Source organism: Dendrobates tinctorius, unplaced genomic scaffold (genome assembly GCF_039654945.1).
Source record: "Dendrobates tinctorius isolate UK_male_01 unplaced genomic scaffold, ASM3965494v1 ptg000069l, whole genome shotgun sequence".
Lineage (NCBI taxonomy): Eukaryota > Metazoa > Chordata > Amphibia > Anura > Dendrobatidae > Dendrobates > Dendrobates tinctorius.
In genome coordinates this window covers 27,283,671-27,311,595 of record NW_027361737.1, presented here as the reverse complement: position 1 = coordinate 27,311,595, position 27,925 = coordinate 27,283,671, and the positions used below count along the sequence as shown (strand labels likewise).

At 42.4% G+C, this 27,925-nt stretch overlaps 1 protein-coding gene across 2 annotated transcripts; it reads left to right on the top strand.

Moving 5' to 3' along the window:
- Nucleotides 1-385: 385 nt before the first annotated feature.
- Nucleotides 386-25,964, top strand: AMER3 (APC membrane recruitment protein 3). 2 transcript variants are annotated; one of them, XM_073581272.1, is made up of 3 exons: nucleotides 386-656; nucleotides 9,651-12,322; nucleotides 24,701-25,964. In XM_073581272.1, the coding sequence occupies exons 2-3, from the start codon at nucleotides 9,667-9,669 to the stop codon at nucleotides 24,736-24,738; spliced, it is 2,694 nt and encodes an 897-aa protein (XP_073437373.1). In that variant the 5' UTR covers nucleotides 386-656; nucleotides 9,651-9,666; the 3' UTR covers nucleotides 24,739-25,964. The 2 variants fall into 2 exon arrangements, with proteins under 2 accessions (XP_073437373.1, XP_073437372.1); XM_073581271.1 differs by lacking the exon at nucleotides 386-656 and adding an exon at nucleotides 665-757.
- The last annotated feature ends 1,961 nt before the right edge of the window (nucleotides 25,965-27,925 follow it).

The following is a 27,925-nucleotide window of genomic DNA, read 5'->3' as shown; positions in this document are numbered from 1 at the left end:
CTTGGGATGAATTAGAACTGAAATTGTGAGCCTCCAACATCAGTGTAACTGCCTGACCTCACCCATACTCTTCTTGGAGAAATGGACAATTGCCAAAAAAACGTAAAAAATTTGTAGAAAGTCTTCCCTGACGAGTGGAAGCTGTTATAGCTGCAAAGAGAACCAACTCAATATTGATGCCGATGGATTTAAAATGGGAGGTCATAAAATCTCCTGTACATGTAATGTCTAATGTGTATATGTTCCAATACTTTTGTCTATGTAGTATATAAGAAAGTGAGGAATTTTCTACATAGATGAATAAATTTAAACAGAAAGTCTCTCATTTTCATGCATGCAAACATACGGCACAATATTTCATCCTTACAATAACCTCAGTGATGATCTAAGCTGGTGTGACATGGCACCGTTGAGGCGAACTGACTATTGGAAGAGACAGCCATGCATCTCTTGCAGTATGTCTCCCATTGCAGAGGCTATAGGAAATACATGTGCTGAGACGCTATCAGATGGGAGTAGGGTGGGTACCAGATTTTGCACAGGAGAAGAGCAGCCTCCACAAGCAGCATTTGTTTCCCACATCATCACCTCTTGGGAAAAATCGCAGCAATCCATAAAAAAAAATGCTCTAAACCCCGGATATAGCAGCCATATCGGTGAGTACAGAATCTCTGTTCGTCGTTTATAAGGCAGATTTTGCTGGGTGATGGGGAGGAGGAGTATATCTAGAAGACAGAGCAGAATCTGATGCCTCCAGGTAAACATCATGATCTGTTTCCAAGACCATGTAATATATATATATTTCCCCAGGCCCTATATTAATCAAACCATGTGAACAATGTCTTTTTATGCTATATATACTGGTGTAAACCATTGAAAAAAATAATTCTATTAGTTTTATGTTTTGCAATGGATGTCTTATTAATGTATGATTGTATTGTCTTTAATAGCAGAGGGATCTTTCCATCTCCATGATCTCACATTCCTGTATGCCGCCTGCTTCTCCTTCTCTGCCATACAGCAGCGGGAAGCCTATAATTATCCATACAGTTCACATGAGTAACCATGCAAACAGGAGAGATGCTGAAGGACGGCTTTCCCTACTGAACGTCGCCCATTTTCAGCAGCTTCCGTGTGTACATGACGGACACATTTTTCATTTACGAGCCCAGATCAATGATGCGATGGTGGATACCTTGTGAGATTTAATGCTGCTCTCAGTTCTCTTTTCCCTGAGAAGAGATCAGCTCTTTGTTTCTGGTGCTCAGAGCCTGGAGTGCTGTATACTCGCTATTCACTTACTGAGGTTCTGCATTTATTACGGCTGATCATGTAATATACAGCAGGCGCCATTATACTATGGCGTTCTGTAAAATACATAGAGATCTTGATGATGGGTGAGATCTGATGTCAGTATCAGTTATCAGGAATAATGTATTGGCAATGTCTTTACTAACAGCATAGCCTGTAATCTGGTGCCTTATGGAAATCTGGCTAATAATTTCCTATAGACAGGTACGCGCGTATATATTCAACACATGAATTACTGTAATCCACCACTTATTCTGGTACAGATTCTGTATGGATTCTCCAAAAAGGGAAAATATAATTCTGATTTTCCATTGAAATTTCTGTGGTACAGCTATCACATAGATTTTGTCTTTTCTAAATGTGTATTATAAAATCACTTTACTCTTGTATTCACCTATACATTATGGTTTCTACAAGAGGTGTAACTTAAAGGGGTTTTCTCAAGTCCAAGATCCTATCCCAATATGTAGTTGGTGTGATAATAATACTAGTAAATACCTCCAATTAGAAATGTAGTATAGTTCTTCTGATTCGTATGTGGCTTACTCCATATTCAGGACATTGCAGTAGCGTAGGTGTCTATGGTTACGAATACTCACAGATAACTAACTGTTGCTATATGAGTGGTCATAACTTTGGATACCTAAGCTACTGCAATGACCTGCGCATGGGATAAGCAACAAAGCAAATCAGAAGAACTATACTACATTTCTAATTGGAGGTATTTGCTAACATTATAAATATTACACCTACTACATATTAGGATAAGATCTTGGAGATAGAAATGCCCCTTTAAATTTGCCAGGTCACAGTGAGAAATCTCTCATAAGTTACCTCAAAGGCCCAAACTATGCACCTTCCGATGCTGCAATAGCAGGGGCTGTAAAGGTGTCTGGATCCAAAAATGCAGCAGAGCAGCACTTACAATCTCCATAGCAAAGAACTAGTAAGCACTTTTCTCCTTGCCTATGAGACCCGCTACTGCTGATTGACTGCAGAGGTGGGCAATAACCTAGGCAATGAGCATTAAAATCCCAAAGCCCAAATTAGACTGTTAGGAACGGCGGAAAGCACTAAATAAAAATAATAATAAAGTGCGTTCGCTGCTCGGGGTCCACCGTGCAGTAGGTGATATAACTGCTGCTAAGTGGTGGCAGGAGCAATATGGTGGAAATGCACACAGTGTTAAACTTCACCCAGACGGCGGCACTACGTCCGTCTAGAACTACCGTGTGTGGAGCGTCACAACTGCAGATGCAAAGGGGCTGCTACTGCAGCGCAGCATGGACACTGCCGCTAAACTACAAGGCTAAGGCGCAAGCGCATTGTCAGACGCTAGCAGCTGTGGATGTTGCGCTGATTCTAACTCAGTCCCTAACCACATACATAATATCAGAGGGAAGGGGTTTTATAAAGAGTCATTCACCAGAATCATACATCCGTCCTCATACATACAGCAGCAAGTAAGTCATGCGCGCCTTTTATAGCAGCCGGGACCTTCCGCAAGCCTCCAGATCTCTGAGATGGACCAATGAGATCTGGAGCGGGACCTGAGCACATGACTCCCGATCTCCAATGGGAGATCGTCCCATGAGCATGCTCAGTAGGAGGACAGAAGGACTTTGCCTCAGGAGAGATTTGCTGCAAGGCAATCTCCTCTGCAATCTCCTCTGCAGTAGATAGACAGCAGGTGACTGCAGAATGTGAGGGTCTGGATCCCTGCGGAGTAAACGCAGAAATCCGACGCCTAACATAGACCACTCATACAATCATAAATAGTGCTCAGTCCATATAAAAACCGTACCCGTAGTGTACATTTCGCTACTGTACTTTTAAATAGAAACTGTTGTATTACATCTACTAATCAGGGGTCCTCCGTGCACCGTTCCGCACTCTCAAGTAGCATCCTCTGCCCTTAGTGCAATTAATGGCGTACACTTTGAGCATTAATTGAATTGAATTTGAGGCCTGGCTGTGCACACAAGCTCTTGTCCCTCTCTCCTGGTTGCCAACTACTTTGTGATTCTGTGTGCAGTGAGCGGCCGTTGCAGACAGGTCAGAGGTAATGAGAGCATATCCACATGCAATGACACTGTGTGTGCGCACTTTCTGGGCTCCTGAAGTGGCAGCAGAAATGTGCAGGGCCAAAGGTTAAATTCAGGTAGCGCTCGAAGCAAGCAGTGTCATTAGAGCTAAGGAATAAGTGCATACGTAGTGAAACTGTTTTTGTATAAAACTATATAGTACAACCTATACTAGAGGAATCATTTTTATAGGGTCCCCTAAATGGTCCCCTAAATGACTATATAAGTGGTTTAATTTAAGCTTTTGGGGTGACAGAATCCTTTTAAAGAATACAATAAAAATTCTCTCCATTCTGGAGGCCAATTAGGATTTTTTGGTTATCACTTGAGTATCACCGTGCTCGGATGTGGTCATTACTCGGCAACAATGGGCGGTGCTCGAGTTCAAACTCGGATCCCTACACCACATCTTTGGCTCCTGTTACGCAGCCAATAAGCATGCAGGGATTGCCTGTGAGTCACTATAATGCCGTAGCCATTTTGGTTGGGGCATTACTGTGATTGGTTGGCCATGTGACATCATCAGAGGTTATAAAAAGACAGGCGCCTCCCGCTTTGGCAAACTAACGCCATTGCACATCTCTGTGACACTTCATATTGGAGCGAGAGAGTGCTTGTCAAAGCTTGTGTGTGCAGTAGTGCTTGTCCAGACTTGTGTGCCCAGTATAACGAATCAGGGTCCTGTAGTGTTGATACTGCTACTGAAGCTGAGACATCATACTAATGTGGTATTTGCAGGTACGCAGGATGCAGTGATGAGTCGCGAGACAACCTGGTGCTTTCTAAAATAACTTTTATAAGACTGGGGGAACTTTCCTCAGTCACAGCTTAAACACAAAAAGGGGTAACATGTGTTGCCCTCGCAGGGGCTCTAGACAAGCAAACACCAATGAGTAGAACACGACTACTTCCGGCAATAGCTGGTCACTATAGGGCCGCGGTTTGGCCGACTACGGGCCCTTAATTGAAAAGTCAACTTAGCTGCTGTCCAGATGTCCCTCGCCATTCGGGTTGGTGGTCTTTCGGCGTAGTAGTTGCTGGGCCCAGTTGCTGAGGTGTTAACGGAGTCTTCGCGCCCTCTGGCGCGCTGGCGACACTGGAGCCCCACAGGGCTCGGTGAAGTCCTTGGATGGGTGGGCCGCAGCTCCCAGACTGGGGCCAGCGGCAGCGATGTGCGGTGGCGGATGACAGGCCACCTGCGCAGCTAACGGCTGTGACGGGGAGTCCGCGGTCAGCAGTGGCCCGGCCCCTGCTGCGGGCCGAAGCGGGACGGTGGTGGCCGCCGACGGCACGGTACTTGCCGTGGCCACGGGTGAGGACAGGGCAGCTGCGGGTGGCAGGGAACAGGCCACAGCCGCGGGCTGAGGAAAGGCGGCAGCAGCTGCGGGTGACCGCGGGTAGGCCACAGATGCGGGCTGAGAGGAGGCAGCAACGGCCGCGGGTTGAACTGGGGCCGCAGTGGCCGCGGGCTGGAGCAGGGCAGCAAGCCTCGGACTATCGCCTTGGCACCGTCCCTCTGGAGTCCTCAGTGAGCGTCTTCTTTTGCACTGGTGAGTCGCTCTAGCTTCCCGTCACTCCCACGCTCTCCTGCAGTCTCTGTCCCGGTCTGCTGACTCATCTTCCGGGGAATTCCCTGCCTCCTTTATACTGGTCCCTACCCCAGCCCATCTGTCTGTCAGAACGGTCCGTCCCCGAATTCTGTCCCCCGGGAACAGTTTCCCCCAGAACCCGGATGACGGCTCCTTTGGTTCCGGCCTGGACACCCGACGGGGGCCGTTCCTCCCACACTAACAACCCTCCAAAGGGCTAATCGTTTGCAGCACATACAATCTGCATTTAGTTTAGGGAAGGAGAAAGATTAACAGAAGGAGGAAGAGTGACAGAATCCAGTCTGTATACTGGGATTAGTCCTCCACTATTGCGTAGTGTGGCGTTTTTAAAAATGTTGTAGGCCTCCATTTCTCAGACATACAGTGTTATGTGGTTTGTGAATATTTCTGTGATCTCTAAAAGTGAACAAAAGCTTTCAAAAATGTAGACTTCCATTTATCAGACATACAGTGTTACATAGTCTGTAAACATTTCTGTGATCCGTAAAACTTCTTAAAAGCTGTTAAATAATTTGTAGGTTTCCATTTCTCAGACATACAGTGTTACATGGTCTGTAAACATTTCTGTGATCTCTAAAATAGAACAAAAGTTTTTAAACATGTTACAGGCTTCCATTTCTCACATACAAGTATATAGTGTTACATGGTTTGAGAACATTTCTGTGATCCGTAAAACTGCAAAAAAAGCTTTTAAAAATTTTTTAGGCTTCCATTTCTCAGATATACAATGTCATGTGGTCTGTGAACATTTCAGTGATCTATAAACCTAAGAAAAAGCATTAGAACTTTTTTTGGATTGAATTTGATTGTCATCTATACACTTTTGCGTGCTTTTTGTTACATTACAGTAGAGTAAACTTACAAGAACAGCTTTGATTGCTACAGTTGACCATTTTTTTATTTTATTAAAAATAAACTTGGTTTATAAAGGCCTAGCCATTACAAAATGAGTAAGGTGTACCTTAAGCAACAGGGAAGTGGAAGTGCAGATGATGGTGCATGCAGCAAGTGGTGCAGGTGCGACTACGCCTGTTGTTGGAGCACAAGAAAAACACCCATCAAAGATATATAGGTTCCTGTCCCACACTAGCACACTCCAAGGAGTTTTTCTTACCACATTTCTTTATTGTGGCCTCTCAACCTGCATGTTCCAAAAGGGACAGGACAACATGCTGTTTAGTTATGCACAAAACGTAGAGCAGCCACAAGAAAATTACAGCAGGAAAATTTGGGATAAGGAGGAAGAAGATGATGATGAGACACAGATGCCGCTAAGTAGAGGGGGAAAGATCGGCAGCACCTAAACAGACAGGAAGAGTCAGTGGGGTGACCAGAGGGAGAAGGCGGGCAACTATTCCGCAGAGCACCGACAGTCCTGAATTTCTCCATCAAAGAGTTAGGTGTTCCCCAGTCTGGGATTTTTTTAAAGAGAGTTCTGAGACAAACAAAATGGCCTTTTGCAACCTGTGTCATGCAAAGATCAGCAGGGACTTGACCACTAAGAACCTAACCACTACCAGCATGATCAGGCACATGTCATCTAAGCACCTGATTCGGTGGGCACAATGCCTGGGTCCATGATTGTTGCCATTGGGTGACACCACTTCCTCTTACCCTGTGCAAAGTGCTTCCCAATCCCCTGTCCAAAACACTGGCACTGATGTCTCCTGCCCTACATCTATTCTTGTATATTCTGACTTACCATCATCAGGGACTTCCAAATTCTTGTCCCAGGCCAGCGTTCAGCTGTCCCTACCCCAGGCCTATGAAACAAAAAAGAACGTTCCCGGCCACCCACCCACTGGTTCAAATGCTAAACAGGCACATTTCCAGGTTGCTTTCAGTGGTAATGTTGCCGTTTAGGCTGGTAGAAATGGAGGATTTCCGCTGACTCATGGCCGCAGCCATCGCTCGGTCGCCAGACATCACTTTTTGTACTGGCGTGGTGTCCCCACCTTGTCCCTCTATGCCTTGGAGGTGTTGTGCTGCCCTGCCGCTAGAGTCTTGTCTGACACTGGATTTTAGTGTCACCCGGGGTCATAAAAAACAGGCACATTTGCCTGTCAACAGAGAATGCAGACAGGCTTACTTTCATAAAAATGAACTTAGCCAGGATTAGCCCACACTTTTCCACACCACCAAATGTCAGCAGCACATAAATTGTTTGTAATATTCAATATTTTAATCAGACCCGCCAGTTGTTGCCTTTCAAGATTCTATGGATGACCCCAATCATATTTTCTGTCTGGCTTTGCACTTTCTGCAAAGCCTTTATGATAGTATAAGTACATCAACTACCTTTCAAAATATTTTTGTTGAAAATATTGTTGTGGATTCAATGACTCATCCATTCAGATTAACATGGTTATTGTTGCATTACAGTGGTATATAAAATATACAAAAAACGTAGATAAATAGTTCAGGATTAGATTACTCATCCATATAGTATTACATGCTTTATGTCACAGTTTTGTGGTATATAACAGTACGAAAAAGCATTTGAAAATTTTGCTTGTTTCTACCCATTTCTTACTCGTACACTATTCCGTGTTCTGAGGTACATTTTTGTGATACACAAGACTCAAAAAAAAGTTAAAAAATTTTGCTGGGTTACATTTCTCAGCCATACAGTATTACATGCTTTTGGGTACATTTCGTTGATATATAACCCTCCAAAAACTTTTTTAAAATTTTATCATTATTATACTGATCACCCATAGACTATTCCATAGTTTGGAGTACATTTCTTTGATATATGACCCTCAAAAAAACTTGCTCAAAATGTATTGTTATTACATTGCTCATCCATAGGGTATTACATCATCTTGAGTACAGTTCGTTGCTATAAAAGCCTGAAAAAATTGTTCATAATTTATCATTATTATATTCCATACCCATAGAATATTCCGTGGTCTGGAACCATTTTTTATATATGATTTGTTTGGTATATAACCCTCTAAAAACTTGTTCAAAAATGTATTGGTATTTTATTGCTCATCCATAGATTATTCCATGGTCTGGAGTACATTTCCTTGGTATGTAACCCTCAAAAGTGCATAGCTTTTATGAGCCTAGGAATACCAATACATGACAATTTGAACAGAATGTGTATGAGGCCCTCCTTTTTGTCTAATACAGGGTGTATCTGAGTCCGTAATTTTTGGTAATTATTGCTTTCTTCATAAATGAAACTGAAATTTCCTATTCTTTTAATAAAAAAAAGTGTTTGGTTTACTTCAATTATAATTTTTTTTAATCCTTTTTAAATTTTGCCTTGTTTACAAGTCATTATATAGGAAAAATGTTTAATAACAGTTTTTTTTCCTGTAAAATGCAATTTATCATCGGTTTGGAATGTTTTATTGTCAGTCCTCAAAGTTGAGGAAAGTGTGACACCATTGTACTCAGCAGCGACCTGGGAGTCAGAGATGCTTCCAGGGGTCTTCCCCATGCTGTTCTCCCTCCATGCATTCAGCATTTGTCCCATCCATTTGAACATTTTCACTGCCCCCCAGACCTTTTTGTAGGGTCTGCCGAAAAAAAGCTTGGCTTTCCCATTGACTGCAGCAGTGGAAGGTAACCTAGGCATCAATTAGTAGACAAGAAAACTAAAAAAATCAGTCAGTTCTTAAGAACAAAGATGATTTTTAATAACAAATAGCAATAGCAAAATTGTTTTTACAAATGAGAGTAACCCTTTAAAATATATTAAAATAAATGTATTTGGCACTTGTAGAAATAAAAATTTTCTATGACACTTTTATTACAGGAAATTATTCATGAAAATACCGGAATCTTGGAATATATAGAATTTTTCATTTTTATCAGTTGCACTATTTACTCATCAATAGGCACAATCCGTTTTGGAGCAAGTATTTCTGGTTCACGAAAGTTATTTATTTTAATATCACGTTTACTACTTGATATCATCTCTACAAAGTGTAAAGTCAACCCAGAACCTGTCATTTTCCTACCCAGGCAAGTGGATTGCCTGTATATGTTGCATCAATTCTACGGTGCCATGCATTGCTGATGTAGAGGGGTGGTAAGCTGAGGGCCCATTGCAAGAACCCACCGGGAGATTCAACTATTGTGAGCCAGTCTGAACCTGTCTAGGAAAATGTTTTCCTTTGGGATATATTACTATTACATTTCCTACTCATACACCTATAATTTATATATATACCAGCGTTTTATTTGTACTCTCATTGTGGAGGGTATACTTTTAATGTATATCTATTAATTGTTATATTTTAGTACTTTTATGGGGAAATATAGCTTTCTGTCTACTGTATGTGGTAAGGGAGTCTTGAGATTTATTGCATGAGGTCACAAACTGTTTTCAGCCATCCCTTCTTCGGGTCATAGACATGAAATAACTTCTTTGAAATCCATCTTGGCCAATGCCGCCTATATTTCCAAACATTTTGTAATATTAGAGCGAAGATACCCCCATACACATACTTTAAAATCATTGACTGAAACTCTTGAAATTGGAGGCTTGGGCCAACTTTTATGTTTTGTACATGAACAGCTTTATAACAAATTGTACAATTTATGGTTTTGTGTCGGAATTTATGATCCTACTAAAAATATCTAAATTTTGACATCAATATTAAAAATATGTAACATTTCTTTTTTTCAGATATTTATTTTTCAAAATGGAACTGATTCGTGGTAAGACCTTTATAAAAAGTTATGCTCAACATCCACCAGAAAAGATACCAACTGTTATGTACAAAGGAAAAAAGAATGTAGAACTTGGAAAGAAGTTTAATGATTGTGAAATTCGAGGCAAGACCTTTATAAAAACTTATACCCAAAACCCTCAAGAAAAAGTACCAATAGTCACATATAAAGTAATAAAGAATGTAAAGCCTGAGAAGAACCTTAGTGAATGTAATAGCAAAAGATATTCTGCACAGACACAAAGAATGTCTAACAGTACTTGCACAAAGGAAACTGAAAATATCCGATGTCCAAGGTTTATAAGAAAAAGTAAAACACATGACTGTGTTATGAGAGAGGATAAACCAGAGAAAATTACCAGTCAAATAGTACAAGGCGGGATACCAAACAGTCTCAGTTCCCCAGACCTTGTGGAAGATCAAGATGGAAAAAGAAATGACATAGACACCAACACACAAGCAGCATATAAACAAAATATGATAGACTATAGAAATTTTGTGCCTCAGATGCCTTTTGTACCATCTGTTGCGAAATCGCTGCCAAGAAAAAGAATTTCTCTTACAAAGTCCAAAAAAAGTTTAAAAAATCTATTCAATTTAAAGAAGAATAAGCAGCAAGATGTCATATCAGAAGAAGAGAGCCAGCCAATGGTGTTTAAGATGAAGGAAATTAAAGCAGGTGAAAGACAATATCAGCTAAGCATTGGCGAGATGCCTTCTGATGAGTTCCTAATTCACAACTGCCCGGATTACGACATGTACATTGATGCTGTTGACTCATTTAAAGCACTGTGTGAGGATGTTGCATCGTTAAAAAGTTTTGACTCTCTTACTGGCTGCGGGGAAATCTTTGCAGATGAAAGTGCCTCTTTTATTGATATCGATAACAGCCGAGTCACCTTTACATCTAAGCCAAGTTCACTAGCTGCTAGTTTTCAAGGAGGAGTTGAGAAACTTGCCTCCCCAGCCAAATCTGAGTCTATTGACTTCTCCAGACTATGTGGTCACCTGAAAGAATCTGCAAAAAGTATATGTTCAAATGTTCTATCTGAAATCGAAAGGTTACCTGTTTGTCATGATATCAATAAGGTAGAAGATAATGGCAACTTGTCAAGCGATCAAGTTTCCAATCTATCTTTCAATGATCTAATGTCTTTGAATGAGAATATTCATGATGCTGAATCTCCGGTGTCCACAAGTGATGAGGGGTATTATGACTCATATTCGCCGGCAGTGGAAGAAAGTAACAATGAGGTTGGCAATGTTCGACCATTTCCAAGGGATAGTTACAGTGGAGATGCCCTTTATGAGTTATTTTCTGACTCATGTGAAAAGAAGCTTTGGACTGTCCAGGACTGTGTGTCTGCCCCTGATGACAGTAAAGACAATCCTACATCTGTATATAGCTTTTGTGTAGGGTCTGAGGAAAAAATGGCGTCTCAACCGGCACTAGGCCTTGATGGAGATGACAATCCTGAGAATGCATGGAAAGGTAGAGATTGTTTATTAAAACTATGTGACACAGAGTTGTCTTTAACTATTGGAATGGTTAACTTTTTAAAAAGAACAGGAAGAATTACAGAGAATGAGCTTGGTGATGAAAATATCACTTGTAATTTAGAGAAGCTGGCAGAAACCATGAATGAGAAAGCTTGTAATGCTGAAGAACCCACTGAGGACGACCAGGAAAAGACAATGTCACATTGGGAATGTGTCAAAACAGAACATACCGATCCTACCAATAGCAGAACAGGAAATATTGATATTGTGTCCAATACATGTGCTGAAATACCAAAATCTACAATAGTTTCAGATGAAAGCAAACTTGAAAATAACTCTACATTGGTAACAGATTTAGTCTTATATGAACCATCACCAAAGCAAAATATCTTAAATAAAATTAATGAATATAAGGACCAATTAGAGTTATCCAGTTCAGTTGTTAATACTTTAGCCCCAGTGGTTTTGACGCCAAATCCAAATATCACAAATATTCTAAATTCTTTACAGCTCTTGGACTTTCAATGTCCTACATATTCTATACCTGAAAATAATAGATGGTTAGTTGACATGCTAGGGAAAAGCACTGATGGTCTGCCCTTGCATGTATTGTTTGGCAATGAATATGTATCATATAGCATGAGTAAAATAATGCGACCATATGAAATTGCCCAAAATATCAAGAACTCTGTAGAAAAACTGCAAACCATAACTGATAACCAAGTAAATAAGAAAAATATGATAATGGCAAGCAAGGAGCCAATCCAGGCAAGCAGCCTATTTAAGAAAGAAATCAATGATGGCTTGATTAGTAACCAACAATACCTAGTGAGAACATCAAGATTGCTTCCAAAGGAGATTCCATCCTCTAAAGATGCGTGTAAACCAGGATTCTTACCTCTTTTTAAGTCAACCTGTTCATCAGTAGTCTCTCGCTGTTCTTCAGTTTTATACAAACTGCACAACTCAGAAGATGCGATCATATTTTTTAATACAAGAAAGTACAACCCATTGCCTAATAGTAACGATGCGCTTACACAAGATCCAACAGCTTCACCGGTAGACTACTCTAAATACCCAGAAGATGATTTCCTGTCAATTACATCTACAACTTTTACTAGGGAAAGCGGTGAGTATACTGTGAAGACAGTAAATTAAAAATCGCTGGGTCACTATTGGATTTTAAAACATAAATGTAGAAAACTAAACACACGCAGTGTCTGACTGAGTTGGCAAAGGCCCACCAGTAACAATGATTCTTGGGGCCCACTCTTGAGCTACATGCAAAAATATCCTGACACTAGTACAAAAGTTTACTTTTGTTCTATGTAATATTAATTTGGATAGCTTGTTAAATGAATGATTAGATTATACCTTTTTCTGCAAATTGTTAATCAAGTGTAATGGCACTACTCATTAGCACTCCTTCAGAGGGGCCTACCGGAGGATTCTCCGGTTATACTATGGGCCAGTCTGAGCCTGAATATATGGATCACATATCTAAACCTTATACATTGATCTTTTGTAGCTAAGAAAAAAATTAGGAAACTGAACATGACGTTCTTAATTAATGTTATGATCAGAATGTATGAAGCCCACTGCCACATGATGATGAACATCTCTATTGGATTTTGTTTAGGGACAGATAGAGGAGAAGACTATTAAGGGATTATTGACTCTTTAGCTTCAGCCCCACATGGTAGCAGTTTCCAATCTGCAATAGAAACAGCTGGCCGGGAAATCAAAAGCATAATACTAAATAAGTTTAACATCTGGCAACCAGTCATTTGCTTGCAGAAACAAGCAGCACATTCTCAATTAGTACTGTTGCATATATGGAGCGATTCCAAGGGGTCCCACTGGCTTGAGCCCAGAAATAGTCCACAATATAACACGTATAACATTGGGTCGCCCTCGCACACCCAGGGTAGCGGGGTACTCGGTACCGGGCTGGTGTCAAGACGGGAATGTGCCACAGCAGCGGTGACCCGGTCCGTGGCCCTGGGCGCCCAATATCAATGGCGGTGATGTTAGTGGTGTTAAAGTTTATTAAAATAGTTTGTGAAGCCACCCGTGGTGTTTGGCAAGTAAGATGTTGAGCCAACGCTGCATGCAGATCCGCTGGGACTGATGGTGTGGTGCAGCAAAGATGGTATAGCTCCCCACAGGTGGAGTTGTAGTCCCAGGGCAGTGTAGGTGCAATGGATGAGGAGAGGCGCAGAATGGTATGGAGGCTGGTGCCCAGGTGTAGTGGTGCGGGAATAACTGGAGGACACCCGAGTATGCGGTTCCAAAGCTTTACTCACTGTTTGCAGTTCACACAACTGCCTGCCTCCGTACTGTGCTCTCCAGGTCAGGGCACCAGCCAACCTCCAGGCAGGACAGGATTCTCCCTTCCACACTCCGCCAACATGTACCTTACTGAACGACTCCTCCAATGCGCCTTTAGGTGCGAAGCACTCCAGTACTTAGTTACCCTGGAATGCCTCTCTCTAGGTGTTCATAGTCTTTACTTGTATGACAGACAGCTGTAGCCTGCTTCGGGGACTCCTCACTGCATCCCGCCTCTCTATTCAGTTGTTGTTGTGTCCCAAGTCTATGATGGGAGCAAGGCGTTAGCGGCTCACTACTCCTCCGGTGTCTGTTGCCGGACATAAAGATCCAATCAACCTCGGGGACCGGGCGCCGGCCTTTGCGCTCTCTGGACTGGAAGGGTTCTCTCTCTTTCTCAACCTGTTTCCCACCGTCCTTCTATTTTCCTTCGTTCCGATCTGTTGTCTCGCTCTCTTATGGAATCTGTAGTCTCCGGTCTACGTCTCTTTCTCCTTCTCTTCCTTCCTTAGGGAGCTCGTTCCACTAAGACCGGTCCTCAGCCTCTCCTGACTGACTGCCTTCCTCCGCCTTGAGCTCCTCTCAGGCTGACCTGCTGTCAGCCTGCTCTCTCTCTCAGACCCTCGTCTGACTCCCTTCTCTGGGACTCACCCCAAACTGACCCGAAATCCTACACCTTCCCTCTCTTTTATATCTAACTCCACCCGCCTCCCCAGCACCTCTCGTGTTACGAAGCCAGGGACCACAAAAGGCACCCTATGACCTTTCCAGCATAAAGCATGGATGGGTCCCTGCTGAACTATCCTGTGTGTGGGGTGCAGGTGTTGGAATGTGGAAGGAGTTCCCACCTTACCTGGATGGTGGGGCACTACACCTTGGGAGAAGGTGCAGTACCTCTGTGGCAACTGAAGCCTCAGGGGCGCAACAACAGCATAAGCTTAAATTGATGCAATAATTGCGCATAACTATAACATTGATGTTCCTCTGTAACCATTTGGCTAATAAAGCCCTTTGTCAACTGTAACAGAAGCAAAAATGTATGGTCAAAAAATAGCGATACAGGAAAGTATGGTACAAAGACATAGTAAACTGACACGTTGGAATTGTAATATTGCCTCAGTCATGATAGACAGCGGACCTTCTGCCACATGCAGGACCAGGTACGGACTGGGGCTGAAATTCAGCCCTTGCATTTGAACTCACACAGGCCCATGTTGTCCCCGTCCCCAAGAACCACATAGTATAAGATAAGACAATATAAAATAAGGCATGAAAAGATTAAACACATAATATAAAAGCATTTGTACTTATGAATAAGACATCGTAGGGCAGCAATACATCCTTTTACATACAAATAAATGTTAACCTGTGCTCAGCATGAGGTATAAAACATTCTGGCCGAGGTATTTGTGTACATAGGCCCCAGGCATGTCTTAGGCTACTTTCACACATCAGGTTTTCGGCGTCAGGCGCGATCCGGCGTCGTGCCGGAGCGCCGGATCTGGCAAATATTTCATAAAACCGGATGTGACGGATCCGTTTTTCTGCCGGATCCGTCTTGTTCTTGACAGACAAAACCGGATCCGTCTCATCCGGTTCATCCGTTTTTCGATCCGTTTTTTGACGGATTACGCCGGATCCGGTTTTTAAAAACACCCCTTGTGGCCTTCCGAACAGGATTGGCTACTGGAAAACTATATATAGCGTGTTCCTACAGCCCTTCTTTGACAGGTTGTAGAGGAGAAAGTGCAGGTTGGAGAGAAGAGCAAGTTACTGGCGAAGATGGATGTTGTCATTGGAAATATTTTGAAGAATTTGGCGGATTTTACAGCGGAGGCGAATCGTTTGAGGGTGATTGTTCTGGAGAAGGAGAGAGCGAGACAGCAGCGCACCAGGCATCGTAGACGACGTTTGTGGATCCACCCCATCACAGCCAAGAGAATGACGCGTGGGGTCTATTCTACACTCTGCATGGACCTTCGTCGAAACCCGGATAAATTTTTTGGATATGTTCGGATGAAAATGGAGAATTTTGATTACTTGGTGGAGCGCATTGCACACCTCATAAGAAAAGCGGACACCTATTGCCGCTTCTCTGTTTCACCAGCAGGGCGTCTGATGGTGACTTTAAGGTAAGCCACATTTATTGGATATGCTCGCATCAGAGCACACTTTCACTGCAATCTTGTTGGTGGTAGTTTGTATCTCCAAGTGTTATAGCTGAGTTTTGGTATGTAATGCTGTGATTTAAAACTAATTGATTGTTTTTTAATTCCCCACAGATTTCTTGCAACTGGAGAATCCCTTTCGTCACTGCATTTCCAGTACAGACTCGGGATTTCCACCATATCTGGAATAGTGAAGTACACATGCCGTGCACTGTGGGACTCCTTAGCTGAAGAGTTTTTACCAGAGCCCACAACAGAGAGGTGGATTGAAATTTCAGAAAAGTTTCAACAGATATGTCAGTTTCCCAACTGCTTGGGCGCTGTGGACGGGAAACATATCCGCATTGTAAAGCCAGCCGGATCGGGATCGGAATATTTCAATTACAAGAAATATTTTTCAATTGTCCTCATGGCCATCGCTGACACGGAATACAAATTTATTGCTGTTGATATTGGGGCCTATGGCCGCTCCAATGACTCTCAAGTTTTCAAACTGTCTGCCATGGGGCGTAAACTGTATGGAAACACCTTCCAGTTCCCACCCCCTAGACCGCTGCCGCAAACATCTGGTCCACCTATGCCATTTGTCTGTGTAGGGGATGAAGCCTTCCAGCTGTCAGAACACATTTTGAAACCGTACGGTAGCAGAGGATTGTCAAGAACAAAACGCATTTTTAATTACCGCCTCACAAGAGCAAGAAGAATGGTTGAATGTACCTTTGGTATTCTGACAGCCAAATGGCGGGTCCTATTGACTGCGATCAACCTCAAGACAGAAACTGTGGACGAGGTGATCAAAGCTTGCGTGGTACTCCACAATTTTGTTATCTGCAAGGAACCCATTTCCATTGAGGACACCTCTGAAGAAACCACCTTGCAAGATTACCATGACATTACCACTAGAAGTTCTGTGACGGTTTCAGTAATGAGGGACAATTTTGCACTATACTTTATGTCACCTCAAGGCAGAGTACACTGGCAGGATGACAGAGTGTGAAAGATTTGTGCCCTTAACCAAAATTGTGTACCTTCTGTACCAACAGTATATACCTTTGCCAACCAAAGTTGGCTATCTTGTCATGGTCTTACTATTTTTAGCTTTAGGCCACAGGTGTGTACCTGGTTGTGTTTTATGCAAAGTATTTCACCTTTTAACAAAAGTTGTGTACATTGTTAGGAAATCACCAACAATAAACACAACTTTTTAGGTGAAATACTTTGCTTCAAACACAACCAGGAACACAACTGTGGCAAAAAGCTAAAATTTACCCACAGTTATATACCTAGTTTTGAATACCATTTTACCTTTTAAATACCCTGTATTTAACCTTTTTGGCCGCAGAAAGAAATGACAGACAACCAGTGTAAAATAATTTAACTTTTATTGAAAAATGTTTTTTTTAGTAAACTGTTTTTAAATTTTAATAAACTTTTTTAATAAAGCTTTGAAACCATAAAACTGGTCATTTTTATTAAAATACACACATATTATAAATCTGTGTAGTGTGGGGTGGAAATACTGCTGGAGGGGCTGCGGGACACTTCGACACTGGGAGTGTGGAGAGAGGACTGGGATCGTGGTGGGGAAGGAACAGTTAGAGGTGAAGGTGTGGAAAAAGCTACAGAATGGGTGGACATGTGGGAGGCAGAAGTGGTGGGCGGTGGAGTGGAGGGTTGGGCAGGGACTGTAGGAGCAGATGATGTTGATGGCAAGTTGTATGGGGAAGGAGTTTGGTATGGGGCAGGTTGCTGGAAGTGGGGAGATGTCTGGTACTGGGGAGGTTGCTGGTACTGGGGAGGTTGCTGGTACTGGGGAGGTTGCTGGTACTGGGGATGTTGCTGGTACTGGGGAGGTTGCTGGTACTGGGGAGGTGGATGGTATGTAATAGGAGGGGGAGGATGGAAAGGGGCTGGAGGGGGTGCAGGTGGAGGAACTACTGGGGTGGGAAGAGGAGGTTGGGAGGTAACGTGCTGGAGAGCACCGTGGCATGAATGCATTACATGCATCTGCTGGGTAGGAGATAGCGTTTCCATGCGCTCCACAACAGACCTGAAAAAGGTGTGGTTTGGCAAAGATCTTGCTTCTGAATGCATGGTTTGCAGAAGTGTCTTCACCTCCAGAATGCTGGACTTGATCTGCTGAAAGCCTGCGGAGATTTGCTCTGACAAGACTTTTAGACAGTTCTGGAAAGATGCATTCAGATGCAAGAACTCTGGCGCATAAGTCTTTTCCTGACCCCTCTGCCGCTGCCGCCCAATACCCGCAGGTGTACTAGAGGTGGCAGGGGCAGAAGGGTGGGGTAAAGGGAAAGCGATCTCCTCACCAGCAGCTTCATGTAATGTAGGCGGCCACGATGCTCCTGTGCTGGTGGATGGGACAGAGGGGTCGAATGTCTGGGAAGGCTGTGAAGGTGCAGATATACCGGGGTGGTTGAAGTGTCCCTCGGTGCCGGTCTCCTCAGGGATCGCCTCAGAAGGGTCCAACCGTGCAGGCTCCAGAGTGCTGCTCACCGTGCTGTGGAATAAAGAGAAAAAAAAACAATTAAAAAAGTGACATGGCATGGCCCTGGCTGAAAAAAAATTGTTACATCTAAACATTTTTTTTTCACATGTGGTGTGTAATATTTACCTTCTGGTGACCATTGTATCCCGGAGGAACGACAGGGCTTGTGCGTACTTGTACTTGCTCCTGCGTCCTCCAGATCCACTCGGGGCCCGCATCTCTTTATTGAACTCCTTCTTGAAACGATCCCTCACAGACCGCCACCGCTTCACAATTCTGTCCCCTGAAACGAGAAAGGAGTGGTTAGTATACAACATCAGTGTTTCCCAAACTCCAGTCCTCATGGTCCCCAGGGGTCATGTTTTCAGGATTTCCATAGTAAATAGAAATCCTGAACACATGATCCGTGGGGACCACGAGGACTGTTGTTAGGGAAACACTGGTTTACATCAAGCAACCGGTACTGTATATACTGTATATACTTTAATCTGGGCCCGAGCATCGAGGTCCTCCCAGCGGTCCACAAGGAGCGAACAGATTTCCTCCCAGAGTCGTCGGGTAACGATCAGGTCAGCGTGGCGGCGGTCAGCCATATTCCAGAGCGGCTCCCTTTCTCTGACGAGATCGATGAGGTGGTCCACATCGATTCCTCCATCCTCACCGTCAGAGTCGGGAGCACGCTGTGAAGGCTGTTAAAGAAAAAGACAAAAATAACATAATTAGCCTCCACAAAAGAAATGAAATAAAAAGTGCAAAAAAACAAAGCAAAAATATTTATACTTACACGCTGGTGACCGCCGCGTTGCTGTCGCCGACGACCCTGGGAGGCACTGCGAGGACCTCTTGGCCGAGCACCAGATTGGGAAGACTAGAGAAGAAAACAAAAAATGTTATGTCTTTGGATGTAGGCATTTGTTTGCTGTGTGTGGTCTGCAGAACATTGTTTTCTGTGTGTTGTGTGTAGTGTGATGTTGTGTTTCTGCGTTTGATGCCAAAAACTTACCAATTGTGAGCCCACTCCAGGTGTCTGTCCACCCCTTCCTTCTTCTTCTGGGAGCTCCTCTTCATCTTGTGATTCCTGTTTTGAAATAAAAGGCAATGAATAGACATATATTACAGAGATGATGGATTTTGGAAATAAAAACTTACCGTCAAACGCTGACGATGCGAGGGAGGGCTCCCAGAAGAAGATGTGCTGTCCTGTTGATGGCCAGACTCCATGGCTGTGGGTATTGCTGCTGCTGTTGCTGCTGCCAGTGATGCCATTTCTGCTGCTGCTGCTGCTGCATCTCTTGGGCGGCTGTTGAATAAAGAGAAACAAAGGGCCAATGAATATCTTGATATTCCATGGCCCTAGTTTGGAGGAATGGGGGATTTGATAATTACCGTCTCTCATCTGCTGCTGGACTCCCCTCCTCAGCATGTTCCATTTGCTGCTCCATTTGGCGTGGTGGTGGTGCTGATGGTGCTGCAGTGGTCTCCTGCCTTCTCCTGCACCTGGTTGCTGTCTTGGGTGGCATGTTGGGTGTGGCTGAGGGTCCCACTGTCTTGCTTTTATATATGTGTCTTGTGGGCAGAGCTACTGAGCATGCTGAGACCAAAAAAAACGGATCCGGCGCATTGCGGCGCTCATAGGCTTTCATTGTGTGAAAAAGCCGGACGCGCCGGATCCGGCGTGTCCGGCTTTTTCGCCGGAGACAAAAAACGTTACAGTAGCCGTTTTTTCCAGACGCCAGATTGAGACACATTGCCGGATCCGGCGAAAACCGGATGAAACGCATGGCCATCCGGCGCGATCCGGCGCAAATGCAAGTCAATGGGGGGGAAACCGGATCCGGTATTGCATTTCGCCGGATCCGGTTTTTGTCAAAAGCGCCGGATCGCGCCTGACGGCGAAAACCTGATGTGTGAAAGAGGCCTTAGGGAAAGTATAATGATAGTAAAGAGAATATAGTGAAATAAGCCTGTGCACAACACACAAGAGTAGGAGAAGAAGTAGAAACTGGTGGAGACCTGACTGAATCATCATATTACAGCCATACCCTAAAATGGATTATACACTTTTTTAAATCAGACTAAATCACCTATAATGACAAAGATGGTATAGAAATGGATGTAATAAAATCTATTCTATGATTTCTAAACACTGTTTTTCGGTGATCACTTTGTATCTCCGTTCATACTGCACCCACTCACACAACTGATACACCATTTGAAAGGTAAACTTGCCGCCTTCAGCAAGAAAATAGCCAAACAAACCACACATCCATGATTTGATCACAAAATTTAGTTTAAACATTAATTTTCATAAACCTGCAGTAAGGAAAAATGACCTGCAGGTGGCACCACAGTACCCCAAAGCACATTACCACAAAGCTGCTTACATACATCACAAATAAATCCAAACATTTGCCTTGGGGACTTTTCAGCTTGCAGAACTGCTTGTCCAGCCTATTTTAACCAAATTGGAGGATTGCACACTTCACTGCAGGTGAGACACATATGCAAACACATTTGTAAACATGCACTGCCTATTGAATTGCACACTTGCATTTGGAAGGTCAAATTACCTGCAGATGGCAGCACACTACCCCAAAGCACACTACCACCAAGCTGCTTACAGACATCACAAACAGCTTGCTCAAGTGCTTGCCCAGCCTATTTCAGGCACATTGGAGGATTGCACACTTCACTGCAGGTGAGTCACATATGCAAACACATTTGTAAACATGCACTGCTTTTTCGCTGATTACTTCACCCCACACACACAAATGATACACCATTTCAAAGGTAAACTTGCTCCCTTCAGCAAGAAAAGAGCCAGCAAACCACACATTCACAATTTTATCACTAAATACAGTTGAAACATTCATTTTCATAAACCTACAGAAAGACACAATGACCTGCAGATGGCACCTCAACCAGAAAACATTTTTTGGCCTCTACTTATCAAACCAATTTATTGTATTACCAATCTACATATATAAATACCTGTCTGTGTTCATCATCTCATGAAATACATTTACATTTGACCAGCTTTTTCTGAAATTGCTTGCGCCCCCGACGACCAATGTGCAAAAATTTTGCATGGGCCAAGCTAGTAGATACTATATTAAAAAGAAAAAATGTCACATTTACATAAGTTTGCTATGTCTGCACACAGTAATTTGTTGAAACACCATTTCAAGTCTTAAAGAGGACTTGAGTTGCTAAAAAAAATTAAATTAAATACTCTGCAAATGTCTCTCAGCACCCCTTATTCTAGCTATCTTTTCCATTTTATGCAGCATCACTCCATTGCAGAGATATTCACATTTGTTGCTTTTGGGAGCCTTCCCTGGGGGTATGCACATTCATCTCGGCCTTGTAGATGCTGTCAATCATAATTGGTAGGTGTGAAAGTGCAAGACTAAACTTCAGACAGAAAGGCCCACAAAAAAACAGCAACTGAAAACCACCACAGTGAAGGCCTGGCAGAGCATCAAAAAGGAGGAAACACAGCGTCTGGTGATGTCCATGAGTTCAAGACTTCAGGCAGTCATTGCCAACAAAGGGTTTTCAACCAAGTACTAGAAATGAACATTTTATTTACAAATTTTTAATCTGTCCAATTACTTTTGGTCCCTTTAAAAACAAGGTGGAACATGTTAAGGAGCTGAAACTCCTAAACCCTTCATCCAATTTTAATGTGGATACCCTCAAATGAAAACTGCAAGTCTGAACTTCAAATGCATCTGAATTGTTTTGTTTAAAATTCATTGTGGTAATGTCTAGAACCAAAATTAGAAAAATGTTGTCTCTGTCCAAATATATATGGACCTAACTGTATTTTGGGTCATTTTCACACCAGTCTGAGATCCAGAACACAGACCAGTCTCCTAGGTTTTGAAGCTGAAAGTGTGACACTGAGTTACTATTCACGGACAAGCTGTGAGACAGGGTAGTCAGGAGGTCCAAGGTCAGATACCAGAAGGGCTCACAGTACAGAGGGGATAGACAAAGGTGTGTTCAAGTAACAGTCCAGCATCAAATACCAGGAGGGTCATCAAGATAAGAGGATAAGAGAATAGTCAGAGGCTAAGTTCTGGGTCAGGTACCTGAGGTCAAAAAGTGTTAAGAGCAAAAGAGATAACAAACACGAACAGTAAAAACAAATCAGAGGTCCAGCAACAAGATCAGGAAATCAGACACAGAGCAAAACACAAATATCACTGAGCAAAGCTACAGCTGACAATGGTCTGCTCATAGCTAGCCAACTAAATAGCTAGCAAATTAACACAAATGAGAAATACCTGGAGGAAAGCCCGCAGGCTAAGCCAGATTGAACAGCAGGGCTGTCAATCAAAATGCTGACAGCCCAGCATGCTCCCGCCTCAGATTGGACAATTTGGCTGTCAGTCACAATACTGATAGTCCAGCACACTCCAGATCCTATAGGGTGGCTGAGCTGTCATTCACAAAATTCCTAGGCCACAGTGAGTGATGAAAGCATGACAAAATGTATACCCAAAACACCATCACCATGCTTTACCATAGAGATAGTTTTGGCCAGGTGACTGCTGGCTCATTTCCTCCGGATCTAGCATCTGCAATAAAGCAAACATACAGTGGGTACGGAAAGTATTCAGACCCCATTAAATATTTCACTCTTTGTTTCATTGCAGCCATTTGGTAAATTCAAAAAAGTTCTTTTTTTCTCATTAATGTACACTCTGTACTCCATCTTGACTGAAAAAAAACAGAAATGTAAAAATTTTTGCAAATTTATTAAAAAAGAAAAACTGAAATATCACATGGTCATAAGTATTCAGACCCTTTGCTCAGTATTGAGTAGAAGCACCCTTTTGAGCTAGTACAGCCATGTGTGTTCTTGGGAATGATGCAACAAGTTTCTCACATCTCAATTTGGGGATCCTCTGCCATTTTTCCTTGCAAATCTTCTCCAAGTTCCATCAGGTTGGAGGGTGAACGTTGGTGGACAGCCATTTTCAGGTCTCTCCAGAGATCCTCAATTGGGTCTAGGTCAGGGCTCTGGCTGGGCCAGTTAAGAATGGTCACATAGTTGTTCTGAAGCCACTCCTTTGATATTTTAGCTGTGTGCTTAGGGTTATTGTCTTGTTGGAAGGTGAACATTCGGCCAAGTCTGAGGTCCAAAGCACTCTGGAAGAGGTTTTCATCCAGGATATCTCTGTACTTGGCCACATTCATGTTTCCTTCCATGGAAACTAGTTGTCCAGTCCCTGCAGCTGAAAAACACCCCCATAGCATGATGCTGCCACCACCATGTTTGACTGGTGGGATTGTATTGGGCAGGTTATGAGCAGTGCCTGGTTCTCTCCACACATACTGCTTAGAATTATCATCAAAAAGTTCTATCTTCATCTCATCAGACCAGAGAATCTTATTTCTCATAGTCTGGGAGTTTTTCGTGTGTTTTTTAGCAAACTCTATGCAGGCTTTCATATGTCTTGCACTGAGGAGAGGCTTCCGACTGGCCACTCTGCCATAAAGGCCCAACTGATGGAGGGCTGCAGTGATAGTTGACTTTGTGGAACTTTCTCCCATCTCCCTACTGCATCTGTGGAGCTCAGCCACAGTGATCTTGGGGTTCTTCTTTACCTCTCTCACCAAGGCTCTTCTCCCACGATTGCTCAGTTTGGCTAGACGGCCAGGTCTAAGAAGACTTCTTGTGGTCCCAAACGTTTTCCATTCAAGGATTATGGAGGCCACTGTGCTCTTAGGAATCTTGAGTACTGGAGAAATTATTTTGTAACCTTGGCCAGATCTGTGCCTTGCCACAATTCTGTTCTGAGCTCCTTGGCCAGTTCCTTTGACCTCATGATTCTCATTTGGTCTGACATGCACTGAAAGCTGTGAGGTCTTATATAGACAGATGTGTGCCTTTACAAATCAAGTCCTATCAGTTTCATTAAACACAGCTGGACTCCAATGAAGGAGTAGAACTATCTCAACGAAGATCACAAGGAAATGGACAGCATGTGACTTAAATATGAGTGTCTGAGCAAAGGGTCTGAATACTTATGACCATGTGATATTTCAGTTTTTCTTTTTTTAATAAATTTGCAAAAATTTCTACATTTCTGTTTTTTTTCAGTCAAGATGGGGTGCAGAGTGTAAATTAATGAGAAAAAAAATGAACTTTTTTGAATTTACCAAATGACTGCCATGAAACAAAGAGTGAAAAATTTCCATATCAGGTCTATTCAGTTGGATTAACCATTGGTGAATTCAAATCAAATTGTAAAAAAATCTTAAAATAAGTATATTAACATACCTATGCACATATGATATTTCTGATGTGTATAGATGGTTGAGAATAAAATAAATAATATTCATTTTACAATAAGACTTTATGGTCCTACTGTTCTTCTATTGAAACACCAAAACGTACCATCAAACTATTGTATAGAGCCAAATTAACGCATCATCCTGTAATAAGTTGAATGTAGATTAACATTAATCACGGTTCTCTCTTCTCTTGCAGGTTTATTAATAGCAAAGAACAAGAAGTGGAGTATATGAAACCTAGTACCGTCATCAGAAAAAACAACTTCAGTGTAACAGAAATATACCATGATAATACAGAGTAAAACTGGGCAAAAACTGAAAATACAACTACTGCACAGAGAGGAGGTGCCCATACCAGCTCCAAAGTCTCACCTACAGGGTTCCCATACATGTGCGCAAGCTGGTCCCAGGTTGGGTAATCACAGTGCCCAGGACATGAGTGGTCAGGTAGCCTGAAGTGGCCTGCAAGAAAACACCAGTGGATGTTCTGATTGGTTGTTAGTGGGACCATGTGAGGAAAGGCCCATACAGTCAGGTCAATAATTGGTAAGGAACATTTTTAAGATCGCTCATGATCGGTCTGTCTAAATGGCCAAGCAATCAGTCAATCAGTGAATGTAAAAGCAATATGCTCATTCATCAGATTTTAAATAAGCTTAAAAATCATTGTTCTCAGCAGCATATGGCCCCATATAAACAGGTGACGTGCTGCCGAGAACATGATGTTCCATCTGCACAGATAGATTGTATGAACGATCTTTCTGTGCGCACAAAAATATTGTTGGCCTACCTAAAAAAGACATTTTAAAAGACCATTGATGGGCTTGCATATTATAGATCGGTGGTCATTTATTAACATTGTTCAGCCTCCCTGAATTGGCCTTGAAACTTTGGGGTTGAGATAGACACCAATACTCCTGACAGTAGCCGTATTTTCAATTTTTGCCATACTCTTTAATATTTCTCATTGTAATTCACAAAAGACAGAGTATCTACTAAAAAAAACTGGTACACAGATTGGAACTTTGTAAATATATAACTGCACCAACACATGAATGGTTCCCATCTGTTGTTAGACGTGTATCATCTTTTGAAGTGAGGCCATCGACAGCTCATCTTTTTTAATCAACCTTTGAAGACCAGACTGCCTTTATTATCTGGTGATCTATATATCTCTTCAAATTGACTTCTTGTTCGGTTTTTACATCTTATTAGATCACACAGTACATTTTTACCTTTATATTACAGTCTACTTTGTTAAAAGATCTATCACTGGCTGGAGATAGGGGTTAGACTGTTAGGTAGAATGTTTCCGATACGAAATCCGTTATAGTTGAATGTGGACATCTACCCATTCTTCCTCTGGTGAACCCCCCAACTCTACTAACATGTTTTTATGCATTTTATAATAATTTTTGTACATTTGTATAAAACACTATATTCCTCAGATACTACAAAAACTACATGCAGCTGCCATTTTATTAGGTATCATTGTAATCTATTCAGACAATGCCGATATGGTCAAGAGTTGCCGTTCTTGTCCAGGCTAAATGCCATAATGGGTGAAAGAAAGGTGATCCGATGAGTCATAAACGATCAATGATTGGCGCCAAGAAGTTCAATTTTTGACTGTTATACTATCGCCAGGAAGTTAGCGCTGGAGTCGGGGTGAGGATGGATAGAGCACATTTTCTTATTTTTTTATTTTTTCAAAACAAACTGCACCTGGGGGCAGGGGTCTTCTAAACCCCTTTAATCTACTCAAATGGTTTGCAAATGATCAGATCTCATTGTATCGTATCAAGTGTATCTTGGAAGCTGGGAGTAAAGAATGTTTTCGTCACCTACAGACTTTTACTCTAGAAAAATATATCTGGCCATTGGGTGCATATCCATATGGGAACAGCATTTCTGAAATTCTCTGAATGTTACCACCAGCGTACTATTAGCAGAGTTACTCTTTATATTATGAGTCTCTAGTGCATGTACAGTAGTTTACAATAACTTCTTTCATGCTCGCTAAGTGTTGCTTTTTTACTCTGAAGTTTTGCACCATGTATTGCACATGTACGAGGGGTGATCCAAAAGTAATGATAATCAATGATAAACACAATGAATATAGTCAAAAAATTTTTTTATTTTTCTACATAGTCTCCTAACAAGTCTATACATTTAGTCCATCTCTTTTCTAAACTTAGAATTCCCTTCGAAAAAAATTCTTGATCTTGACCCTCAAAAAACTCCTCAACAGCGATTATCACGTCGCTATTGTCGTCAAATTTCTTGCCCCGGAGGTGTTCCTTGAGCCGAGGAAAGAGAAAGAAGTCACTGTGGGCTAGATCTGGCGAATAGGGGGGGTGTTCCACCAGTTCAAAGCCCGCTTCTTGAATGGTAGCCATGGCAACTGCAGCTTTGTGAGCCGGTGCGTTATCTTGGTGAAACAGCACTCCAGCCCGCAGTTTGCCGCGCCTTTTCTCCTTGATAGCCTCCCGCAATCTTCTTATTTGTTCTGCGTAGTAGGAGCCCGTAGTAGTGGCTCCCTTCTCCAAATAGTCCATGACTTCTATACCAGGAAAGATCTTTGAACAAATTATTAAACAACATGTATGTCAATACCTGGATAAGAATGAAGTGATTAAACAGAGTCAGCATGGGTTTGTAACTAATAAGTCATGTCAGACTAACTTAATTTCCTTCTATGATGGTATCACTGATTGGGTGGATCAAGGAAATGCTGTAGATATAGTATATCTTGACTTCAGCAAAGCATTTGACAAAGTCTCTCATAAAATCCTTATTGAAAAAATGACTAAGTATGGAATGGACAAGGCAACTGTTAGGTGGATTCATAACTGGCTTAGTGATCGGACCCAAAGAGTGGTCGTAAATGGCTGCACATCCAGTTGGAAGAATGTCTCAAGTGGGGTACCACAGGGCTCTGTCCTGGGCCCTGTATTGTTCAACATCTTTATCAACGATTTAGATGAAGGAAATGAGGGTAAACTGATTAAATTTGCTGATGACACAAAGCTAGGAGGGATAGCTAATACTAGAGAAGAGAGAGGATTCAAAAAGATATAAATAAACTGGAGCAGTGGGCAGCAACTAACAGAATGGTTTTTAACAGGGAAAAATGCAAGTACTACATCTGGGCAATAAAAATGAAAAAAGCATATACAGAATGGGAGGAATAGGGCTAAGCAACAGCACATGTGAAAAAGACTTGGGTATACTAATAGATCACAGACTGAATATGAGTCAACAGTGTGATGCAGCAGCAAAAAAGGCAAATGCAATTCTAGGATGCATTAACAGAAGCATACAGTCTAGATCACGTGAAGTCATTATTTCCCTCTACTCCTCTTTGGTCAGACCTCATCTGGAATATTGTGTCCAGTTTTGGGCACCACATTTTAAAAAA